General features: G+C 39.1%; 1 protein-coding gene across 3 annotated transcripts in view; it reads left to right on the forward strand.

The window, feature by feature from the left end:
- BEND2 (BEN domain containing 2) overlaps positions 1-11752 on the forward strand; it is a 28679-nt gene that overhangs the window by 14198 nt on the left and 2729 nt on the right. For all 3 annotated transcript variants that reach the window (XM_026856764.1, XM_026856782.1, XM_026856773.1), the window contains exons 7-11: positions 2035-2548; positions 3746-3946; positions 4834-4955; positions 5584-5797; positions 6922-7125. In XM_026856764.1, the coding sequence (XP_026712565.1) occupies positions 2035-2548; positions 3746-3946; positions 4834-4955; positions 5584-5797; positions 6922-7125 (1255 nt within the window). The remainder of the gene's footprint in view (positions 1-2034; positions 2549-3745; positions 3947-4833; positions 4956-5583; positions 5798-6921; positions 7126-11752) is intronic.

Raw genomic sequence — 11752 nt, forward strand, 5'->3', positions numbered from 1 at the left:
TGCTTTCACTAAGAGTAAAATTAGGAACAAAGTAGTAGTCTTAAAATCCATTTCAGTTAAATTATTCTGTTTCTTTCTATATGCCAGATTTAGTCTCCTGTGTTATTACTGACCAATGGTCACAGAATGACAGTGGCTCCCATCAAGTTCAGGATGGTGTGATAGATGCTGTAAAACTCAATTTCTGTTCATTCCAATACAAATAAATTGTGTAGGTTATGTCTTAAACATGGGTATATTGGTGTTGCTGCTTTATGAGATATGGTGTGCTGTTTCATTGGTTTCTGCAGTTACAAGAGAGTTTATGCATCACTCAGGCTGGTTCAACTAACTGATTTTTATATCTTAAGAGAACTGATTTTTAGATCTCAACAGTGTGTTGTCATATCCATTACAGTATAGAATTGGTTTTGTTTTTTTAATAAAACACCTCTTTTCAAAATTTTTAAGAAGGCTTGATACTGAGTAGACACTATCCATTTTGTTCCTATATGGTCAATCCACTGTTAACTGAGGAGTCAAAATATTCGTACTTGAAACAATGCTCTTTAAAAGGAAAATGTAACAGATCATGTTTGAAGAAGATCATAAAATCCTTAATGACCTTTCTTTGTCAACAATACTCAAAGCTTTTAATGTGGCAGAGGTGATCCTGCTGTCAGGAGATGTCAAGACACGTCAGTAAGGCCATTTGCTTTAAGGGTTCGTAAAAATTATTACATTCTCATGCATATCAGTTATCAATAGGATACTAGGTTTTACTTGGGAATGCATTTTTGTTTGCAACTCCAAGCTTGTACTGCCCACACATCCAAAAATACTAGATTCAGGAAACAAACTGATCTTGTCAGCTATGCTTGGACCCTGTGATCTCTGCTCTTACACTCCCCTCTGATCATGTGAGATGGCAGCTGCTTTAATGTTCAGATTAAGTGTGACCTGCACTGCTTTTTTTTTTTTTTTTTTTTTTTTTTTTTTAAGAAGAAGAAGATGGCTTTTATCACTATGAAGTGCAAGGGGAAGGCCAACAAGTGCAACCTGCCAACCACTTTGTTTAATTCTGCTAGCACTTTATCTTTAAAACCATCAGGAGTGCTGTAGATTTTTTTTTTTTTTATTGTTGTATCTGAGATGGGCTAAGGATATAAATAAGGAAAGGCTGGGGTAAAGGTACTTTTTTTTTTATTTTATTAGATCAACTCTAATAGCTGGAGAAATGGATAACCTTTCAGACACATAAGCCTTTCTTCAGGTCATAGATTTTTTTAAAGGTTACAAGGGTGGAATATAATCAGATTTCTGTAAACAAACAAAAAAACACCACGAAAAGAAAAACAAGCGAACAAAAAAAACAAACCCAGGGCAGCTACCATTTGGTAGCTGCTGCTCAGTGACTTGTATTTTGTACAAGAATGCCTGCTTTAGGATGCATATGTTTTTTAATAAAAGTACTCCAAGTGGTGTAAAGCATAGCTTGTCCCTGTTTGTCTTAGTTTCTTTGGAATCTTTCATTGTAGATGAGATCTGAATGTTTAATATTTTCAGCTAGCAAGTAAAGAATGAAGAAACAGCCTGCTGAGAAAGTGAATTGTTTGGTTTTTGTTTAAAAGGAAGCTGACATGGCAGTGGAGACATTCCTTGAGAATTCAGCAGTCTAGGTCAATGGCTGACAAATTTTAAATTTTATTTTGCCTATTATTTTTTATAGAGCTTTTTTTAAGAGCCTTTACAAAGCTGCTTTTCTCATTATATATTTCTCTGGCTTTTTAGAAAGCAGTTGTGCCAGCACCCCAGGTGGAGAAAACTTGAGAAATGTTGAAGCTGACCAGATAAACTCTTAGTTGAAACTACAAGGAAAAATAAAATAGAAGGAATGCTAAAAAGTAATAGCACTGGCTTCATGACAATGACTACTTCAATGAAGAGTCTGTTGCCAATAGTGTAATTATTAAAATCTAGTCTTTCTGGTTTGCAGAAGAAGAAAATGATCAGATACATTTAATTTAACTTTTGTTTTCTGAATCACATTTGTAGAAACCAGTTGGATTTACATACAGAAGTTCCAGTCATTTTCCCCAAGGAAAACTAAGAGTACAAAAATCCATGGAAAGGAAATCAAGTCTTCATCTCTCTTCACCGGGCCAGGGAACGCATAGCCCTGTCATAAGGGTTGCTTTACAAAATGGCCACGTTCAGGTCAATTCCACGTCAAAACATGTTCAACAGAGTCTTCAGCTTGAATCGCAGCAGCCTGTTCATAGGCAGAGCCCACCACTCCCCACTATAGTTTCTACACATTCGTTGCATTCATCATACACAGCAGCTAACAGGATGCCTGATCTTTCTCCACGATCAAATCTTGTAGCCAGCATTGTGGAAAGTACTGTCAACGCTGCATCTTCACCAGTGGCATCATCAATGATGCCAGCACCATCTGAGACCAATCTGGGAAATAATGCCATGGTGGTGAACTACAGAAATGCACCTGGGAGTGTGAATATTAATAAAGAACTGCCATCTTCTTCAGTCTCCATCAATCCTAGCTTTGGTGAGTTTCTTTGTAATAAATACTCAGAAACAAAGGCTAAAAAAACTGCTGCTGGTATAAAAAATATATCTAAAGAAATCTTTATTTTAGCAAAAGTAAAGGAGCAGAACTGGCTGCCTTACAATCATTTATGTAGTGGAATACTGTTTAAAACTCTTGAAACAAAGGTCATAGGAATGTTAAATGTGCCAGGGATCACTAAAAAACCTCTGCAGAGTGTATGCGGATGTATAGACTACTACAAGCCTTTGATTACAGTACATGCTTTGAGTTCTTTTAAGACTAGGCCCTGTTTGTCTCTTGATATACTTCATGTAACCTATTTTTAACCTGTGTGTATGTCATAAGTAATGTATGCATGCTATGCATATGTTTAAGAAGACAAAAGAGACTGTCAGTAAAGCTAAGTGAAGCATATACCTGTATACATATTTTGCATTTAAGAAAGCAACTTACCTGATTTGTGTGAAGGGAAATACCTGTTTTCTTCTTGTGGAGGATTTTATCAGTGAAAAATCCTTTCTATCCTCAAATCCTCCAGTGTCTGGTGTCTTTCAAAATACTTAATTCCACAGAAAATGAATTCAATAGATCATTGCTTTATAATAAACAAGTACATATAAAAGAGCACTGTGTTTTAAAAACTAATGCATTTCTTTCTAAAGTATAAAAGCCCTGAGTTCTGTGGAAGGCTGAGCTATGAGGTTTTTAGTTGCTTTTGTTCTAAAAGGTAAGTTCATACAGCTGAAGACCTCCATGAATACTAGGTGAAATACTCAAGATATCTATCTGAAAATTTGTAAACAGTGTATGATTTAGCAGTACTGTGTATGGATATGCCATTCTTCATGGATCATTGTCTTGAAAACATACATGGTACCTGCACAGGTGTAAAATAGGTTAGTCTAAACATTTTGGACTCTTATGTGTCTAATATATTTTCTTGGGTGTTGTTATTTCAGTTAGTTACGTTGGTGGTTAATGTGAATCAAAAGATATTTCTGTTACCATTCCAATTTAAAGCTGCTTTTGTAAGAGCAAAGATAAGTAATACATAGTAGAATTAGCTGTAGTAGAGAACATATACCAAGAGTACTATAGAGCTCAAGAGGAGAAGTTTAAAAAAGTGTTCTTTTTTTAACAACTTTTGTGGGGTTTTAATATTTTTTTTCTTTAAATGTTTTTGTTTTATGAAAGAGTTTGTTGGTGACCCAGTAAGAAATGTAAAAGTTCTTGGAAACTATTTGATGAAAGCTCGGCAAAAGACTAAACCAAAGTATGCAGCGCGCTACTTAGTTCGTGTCTTGTTCCCCAAGGAAACGTTATTGTGCAGCATTATGGGAGTGGGTGCACGAGGGCGCAGAACATTGGATCCCAACAAAATCGCTGCAATAAGAGGTATGCTACCTTTCAAAGTGCACACATTTATTTCTTTAATACTTAACAGAGTTTCTAACTTACAAGGAGTCCTTTTCTGTATATTTCTACTAATCATTGTCTAGCTACTGGTGAACTAATAAATGCAGCAGTGGATATGCTCCACTTTGCTGTGTCTTTTGGTTTTGAAATTCCTGCTTTGTAATTCTCAATGTTCATTTTTCTTCAGTGTGGATAAAACAATTCTGATTTCACCTAGTTTTGTGTATTTCATGTTAATCAGTCATGCTGACTGTTTCTAAATTTTTCATTAAAACTTATTTTGTGTTTGTGTGTGGCCTGGGTTTTTGTGGGTTTTTTTTTTGTTTGTTTGGTCCATTTTTTGTTTGGTTTGGGTCTTTGAATGACCATGATATGCTTGGGACAAATATTAACTGGTGATTAAGTACTCTTTCTTTATTTACATAAATCCCGTGACATGTATGTGTGAACCTATACATCTCCTCCTTCCTTTTTAAAAGGTGGGAGATTATTTAAGCCATGCGAAGTAGTTGTAGCGTCAGCATTACCCTGTCTCTGTGATTTGTGGGGTTATTTTGGGTTTTGTTAAAGTTGGTATGACAAATCACACCTTTCCCCTAATTCTACCAAGAAATGTTTAATAATAAAAGCATTATTCACACCTCTAAGTGTGAACATTACTGCACATCTCAAATTGATAGTGCTGCTTAGCTTCAAAACATGAGCTTGCTATCTCTTTAATTGAAGCTGGAAATCTCAAGCTTCCAAATGAAGAGCATGAAACCTTGAAGCATTTCTTAGCTTTCTCTTTTTCTTTCTACATTAGAATACTTCTAAATACCATTTTTGTCATGAAGCTTAAAAAGTTTTCTATGTTTTATATGCAGAATTTCTTGCAACTAACTTTCCAAACTATGATTTGAGCGAGCATGGAAAAGACTGGAAAACCTGTATCACAAATGTCAATGCTATGATCCGCTGTTTACGCTCTGAAACAAAAATAAACCCAGTAAGTTGTCTCAAGGTGATAATCTATTGAGAACTAAGTTTATGCTTCTTTTGCAAATGTATGATGAGGAGTTCACATAGAGTGCTCTAATTCGAAATTCCTTGGGTTCTGTCTTTGCATTGCTCAGCATAGGCCTGCTGACTGCAGCACTAGTTCCATATGGGGAATACTGTAAGCGTACCCCTTTCTCTTGCTCTACCTCTTCCTGCTAATATGTCCAGCATTCAGTTAAGAGATCTGTAAGCATAGACTGCTAAAAGGAAAGCATTCTAAAGGTTCCCAGAAGTAGCGTCAAATTTGACTGCAAGCTGAGCCATGTAACTGCTAGCACTGTTTTCACAAGCTTTTCTGCGTATACATCCAGCCATGCATTTCAACTTTATATTAACTGAAACATCACTCCCAAAACACCTGTAACTCCATTTATTTCTGCTTCTAGAAAGCTCTGTGCAAATCTGTGAATATTTAGTATCTGTTTCACCTATGGTTTTCATGATTGAAATTCAGGAGTAACTATATTGTAAATACTTGTAATCTAATTTATACTGAATGGGAAGTGAACTGGAATGTTAATTAGAAAACTAGTAGTCTCTCCTAGTGCATGTGCTAACCTCATTTAATGTTTCAGGAGACAGCTGAAGGGAAGGAGAAACTGGCTGATACTCCAGATACATCTCATTGTGTAGATTTAAATTATAACGAAGATAGTGAAGGCAATTCTCAAAACTGTCAGAAAATGACCAACTCCACAACTGACACATTGCAGAATTTGGGATTGGATAAGTTTCCAGAAGCTTTCCACACAGCTTTGGTCAAGAAATCACAGTCTTTGGAACCTATGGGTAACCTAAGAAATTTTCATCTTCTGGATCTTTGTGTTACATTTTAAATGGTCAGTGAGAGGCAGAAGATGCTACTATAGGTGAAATTGTGTAGTAAAGGGATTTGCTGAACTATGTGACTCTTCTTTTCCTCTTAAGGCGGTCTTGCTGTATACATAGTAAGTCTTCATGACAGTAAACAAAAACATTACCTGGCTAATAGAACATGGATTTGCATGTACCAGTGTCCCATAATGCATATCCACTGTAAGATACTCTTTTCAGTTTCTCTGAGTAATTATTCTGCAAGAATTATTTCACAGTTGCCCTTTGTATTCTTACTTGGTAGATATTCTACCTTAATGGAGTAAGCTAACTCAAAATATCTATTGAATGGTACTGCAATTTCAGAAGAAATGCACAATGAAGAACTGTAAAACTGACAATTTAGGACAATAAAAACCCTAAAGCAGCCTTTATTATTTTTTTTTAAATAAAAATGCACAATATACAAATGCATTGGAAAAAAATCCATGTACAGTATGTGATGCCTCTAGAGAGCTTCAAGGAAAATGAGCTGAGATAGTTCCCCTTGGAAATAATTTATGTGATTAGAATCACTTTTGGGCTCTATCAGATCTGCTCCTGCACCCAGGATTTGTTAGTCTAATCCCACAGACCTCCTGATTTACTATGCATTTTGCAGTGGAGTCAGGTTGAAATAATTTAAAAAAATACTCCTGTGTGTTCTTCAGTTTCTACTTACAGGTTCTAAGCACCATTAAAATAACAAAACTTTTATTTACTTATGTAATTGGATTGTAATTATGTAATCTTTTCACGTGAGATGAAAACAATTTAGAAAGCAGCCATTAATAATGCAGCTTACACTACTAGCATTGCTGAGAGCCTACCAGAAGTGCTGTTACACTGTTGTAAAACAGGCAGGGTTTTTTGGCTACTTAGACATTTGTTTGCAATACGTTGCATTTTTAGTATTAGCTGTAGCATTACGTCTTTCCAAGCAAGTACAGTAGTTTCGGGGAGAAATTTTTTGTGTCCTAGTTTTAGTGTAATACAGACATTTTAAAGCATAGCCTGTATTGGATAAGTAAAATCTCCCCCCCTTGCCCTCTCCCTTCTAGAACTTCTTGGAAGTCCGTGGCGCAACGTCCAGTTGCCTTTCTCAGTCATTTATGTAGCTAAGGGGAAGTCTCGGCCAGAGTTGTCAGCTCGCTACCTAATTCGTCATATGTTCACTGAAGATGTGCTGGTAAAAAGCAATGTATATGGTAATCTTGAACGTGGCATGAGCCCACTGGACTGCAACAGAATTAATGCTCTTAGAGGTAGGTAAAAAAATCTCTGTTTAAATGATGTGGGGAAATTAACAAGAGTGATTAACTTTGTATCCTATGAACAATCCACGGAGCTTCAGAAATAAGTGTGAAACTGTAGTGACAGGTATTAGTGCAGTGGAACAAGTTGAGAGAAAGTAGATAAAGTTATATAAAAGTCTCCAGATCACAAACCTGGTTCATATGAGGAAACTCAGTCTCCGTGGCACCTGCTTGAAAGGGCAATACAGTGGGAGATGGAAGCAGACCAGGATTCTGGAGGGTGTTAGGGATGATTTCTTGATAAAGGAGCTAACTAGTCCAACCAGAGGTAATGCATAGCAGGTTATGGCGTTCTTCACAAACAGGGTTGGACTGGACTGTGGTCCTTGATGGCAGTATTGCCTGTAGAGACCAGGTATTGTAATATTGTCAGGACCTCAAGATCCTGAGTAGAGTTTAAAAGGTTTGAGAGTACAAACCCTGTAGCTTAGGAGGGCAGGCAATGTCTCATTCAGGAAATTCATAGGTGGGAGCATATGGGAGACAGCTCTGAAGAGGAGAGAAGCTCAGGAAAGTGTGTAGGTCTTTAAGGACAGCATCCTGCAAGCACAGGAGTGTCTGTACTGACACTTAGGAGAACCTGTTGAGTTATAGGGAAACAGGTTTAACTAAGCAGTGAATCCATAATTGAGCTCCAGTGCAAAAAAGTGGTATGTAGAGATTGGAAGCAAGGACAACTTATGAAGAAGAATTTAGCAACTTTACCTGGGAGTGTTGGAATGGTGTCAGGAAAGTCAAAGCTCATCTGGAATTGAGACTTGTAAGGAATGTGAAGGACAGCAAGAAGAGCTTCTACCACAACATTAATTGTAAAAGATTGAGCAAGGAGAGTGTGGGCCTGTTGCTGAATGAGACAGGTAGCCTAAAGATTAGGCTGATGTGCTCAGTGCGCCTCCTCTACGTCTGTCTTCACCATGAAGGTGTCTCAGGCCTCTGGGTAGTGGTGGTTGGGAACAGTCAGCAAGTTTTTACCTAGGGTAAATCATGTTTGACACACCTGATTGCTTTGTGTGATAAAATGACTGGATTTGTGGATGAGAGGAGAGCAGTGGCAGTAACTTGGCTTAATTATTTTTTTAGCAAGGCTTTCAACACTGTCTCTGACAATATTTTGGTATTCATATTGGGATGCTACAGTTTGGATCGGTGGACATTAAAGGACTAGATGGATGTTTGTGCTCAGAGGGTAGTGGGTCATGCTCTACTTGGGTGACTGGCATATGGGGTATGGCAGGGGTCTGTCCTGGCACCTGGCCTGTTTAACATCTTTATGACATGGAGACAATGGAGAACTTTCATCAGGTTTGCATTTGACAGCAAATTGGGCTTGAATTAACAGGTGCACAGTCAGTAAACGAAGGGAGAGGATTACCTTCCTCTGTTTAGCACTCATGAGTTTGCATGTAGATTGCTGCATCCAATTTTGGGTCCCCTGGAACAAAAAAGGGATATTGGTAAAGCTGGAGGGCCACCAAAAAGGGATGGGGAACTAGAGCACTTGCCCAGTGAGGAAACTGGGCTTATTTGGTCTGGGAAAGAGAAGGCTCCAAGAGAAACTAGTAGGAGTTTGCCACTATCTATCTTCTCCGTGAATTACTAGTCAAACTGTTTGCCGCGTTGAATGTGAGAAGGTGAGCGACCACAGACATAAATGGAAATGGTTCAGACTGGATATGAGCAGACTCCTTTTCCCCATAAGTCATGACAGTCAAGCAGTGGAGCAAGTTGCTCTGTGAGGTTGTGCCATCTCGGTCCTTTTTCCACACCTCAGTGGACAAAGCCCTGAGCAACCTGGTCTGAGCTCAGAGTTGTCCCTGCTTTGAGCAGAAGATTGGAAAGACTCACAGAAGATTTCTCACAGCCTGAGTGAGTGTGATCAGAAAGGAACAGATTCAAGTGCCTTGCCCTTCTAAGGGCTCAGAGGCCAGCCATCCCTGTTCACCTGAAAGGTCTCAGCAAATGATGTAATTGTTTAGAAGCTATGGGTGAGATAAGGACTGCTGCCACATGAACAAGCAGGATTTTGAACTAGACCAGTTTGAACTATTTGAATAATGAATCTTTACTGAAGTGTACTTTTTGAGTAATGTGTAACAGCTTATTCCACTGTATGAATATGGACAGTTGTGCAGTTTCCTCAGCTTACATGAATCCAGGATGTATTCAGGAAATTGGTATTATTTATTCTATTTGCAAATGCTATTCCAGAAGCAGAGGAAGGGTTTGTTTATGGTTGGAGTTGTAGCAGGTGTTTTGCCTTCTGAATTGTTATCACTTCAGCATTAAGACTTCTGGAACACTGATCCATGCTCCTTCCAGATTAGAAGTCTTCTGTTAGTCTTATTTGCTCCCTCCTGCAAGGCTGGATAAAGCAAGAAGAACTGTGACAGTAGAATTAGCATAACAATTATGTAGGAAGGGAGGAGGCACCTGAAGCACATTGTAGGTAGAAAGGGGGTATGGGTTATAACACAGAAGAAAAGTTGGCATTATCTGGTAAGATTTAAGCATGGCCAGCTTAAACAATGGTGTTGGGGAAAAGATCATCAGGTTTCGGGTGGCTGTTTGCTTCATGGCTATTACAGTATCTTAGAGAGCTCAACGTATTTGAAAAGGTTTGGTTATGCAGTATAGAAATCTTTACACCTTTTCTTTAATTTTCTCTGTTCCTGCCATATTTTAATTGTAAAAGTTGGCTTTTTCTATGAGAAATCTGAAGAGAAAATACTTCCTTTACCAGGAATTCTTGAGTTTTGCTTGTGGGATGTTATTTGCTGAGCTGGATAGCAGGCTTCAGGCAGTGTAATAGTGAATGCATTCAGCGCTTCCCAACACCACTGGCTTTGTAGGGTTTTACTTCCTCCTGTGTCCTTACGGATATCACTGTGGGGTACTGCTCATGGGGTTAATAAGGTTGCATATTTGACTAGTTACACTCACCTGGATGACACTCTTAGTTGTATTATTTAGTTTTAGGTAGTCCTGCAAGGAGCAGGGATTTGGACTTGGTGATCCTTACGGGTTCCTTCCAATTTGAGATATTCAATGATTGATCATAATTTTTTGCAACGTGCATCTCCTGACAATTCTTGAAACTGCTTCTTCACCATGCCTGGAGTATAGGGAGGTTGAGAGGATTGTTAAGGTCTGGACAGTGCAGCCTAATAGCTCTGCAGTGTGGCAAGATTGCATCAGGATACGGCAGTAACGCTAAATAAAATGGAGCTGGGACTTGCAGTCTCTCGGGTGATGTCTGGACATGGCTTGACAGACAGAGCGTGTCAGAAACCATTCCTAATATGGCAAAACTATACGGAAGAGTGGGCTTTCCCAGACCTTACATATTACTTCACCATTAGCCTGGGAAGCTTTGCCACTTTAAGCATCTCCATATATACTCCTATAGTACACATACTTTGTTTCATGACATTTGAGCTTAAGCATTCAAAAGATAAATATTAAGTGTGTCAGGGCTGCAGGAGCACTATGTAGGCTGCAGAGCAGATAAGAGACAAAGTCCTGTGTGTTGTGGTTGCAGCGAGGACGTGTCACTTGGCTCTGGGGCCAGAGGGCAGTCCCTGGCCCAGTTTTCTTTAACATTGTAACATGGCCTGCTTGGATGGCAGTGTCAGCTCCTGGAATGTAACCCTGCAGAGCAGGAAGGGGCCCCTCATAGCCTTACTGTAGTCCCAACAATTGGTCAGTTTCTGTGAAAGAAAAGGCATAATTTAAAAATTGTTTTGTGGGCCATGTACAAAGGCTCTGTAGGCCTGGTAGTAGGAATTTCTGTTTTGTGCTGTAGCTCTCAGGCCAAGCATTTTCTTGAGTTTTCCGTCAGGGATGGAGGGGAGAGAGTCTGACAGCTGCTTCAGCCAACAGCTTGTGTATCCTTTATCAGCAGAGTTTCGTTACAGGAGCATCCTGGGAATGAAAGAACTTAAGGTGCCCTTGCTCCCCACCCTCACTTCCCCAGAACAGAGCAAACTGCAAGAGCACAAGTTTTTCTCTCTTCTTCCTCTAGACCCGTTTTTTTCTGGTAAAATAGGCTTCCAGGTGTCCTGGTTTTAGCTGGGATAGAGTTAATTCTCATCATAGTAGATAGTCTGGGGATGTGTTTTGGATTTGTGCTGGAAACAGTGTTGGTAATACAGAGATGTTTTAGTTACTGCTGAGCAATGTTTACACAGAGTCAAGGACTTTTCTGCTCCTCACCCCACTCTACCAGCGAGTAGGCTGGGGGTGCACAAGAGGTTGGTAGGGGGCACAGCTGTGACAGCTGACCACAGCTGACCAAAGGGACATTCCATACTGTAAGATGTCATGCTCAGCATATAAAGCTGGGGGAAGAAGGAAGGGGGAGAAGTTTGTTATGATGGCCATTGTTTTGACATTTTACATTGATGGACCCTGACTTTCCTGGAGATGGCTTAACACTTGCCTGCCAATGGGAAGTGGTGAATGAATTCCTTGTTTTGTTTTGCTCTTGTGTGCAGCTTTTCCTTTACCTATTAAACTGCCTTTATCTCAATCCATGAGTTTTCTCCCTTTTACTCTTCTGATTCCCCCATCCCGTTGG

The sequence above is a fragment of the Athene cunicularia genome (genome assembly GCF_003259725.1).
Source record: "Athene cunicularia isolate RWA chromosome 1 unlocalized genomic scaffold, athCun1 chr1_part1, whole genome shotgun sequence".
Lineage (NCBI taxonomy): Eukaryota > Metazoa > Chordata > Aves > Strigiformes > Strigidae > Athene > Athene cunicularia.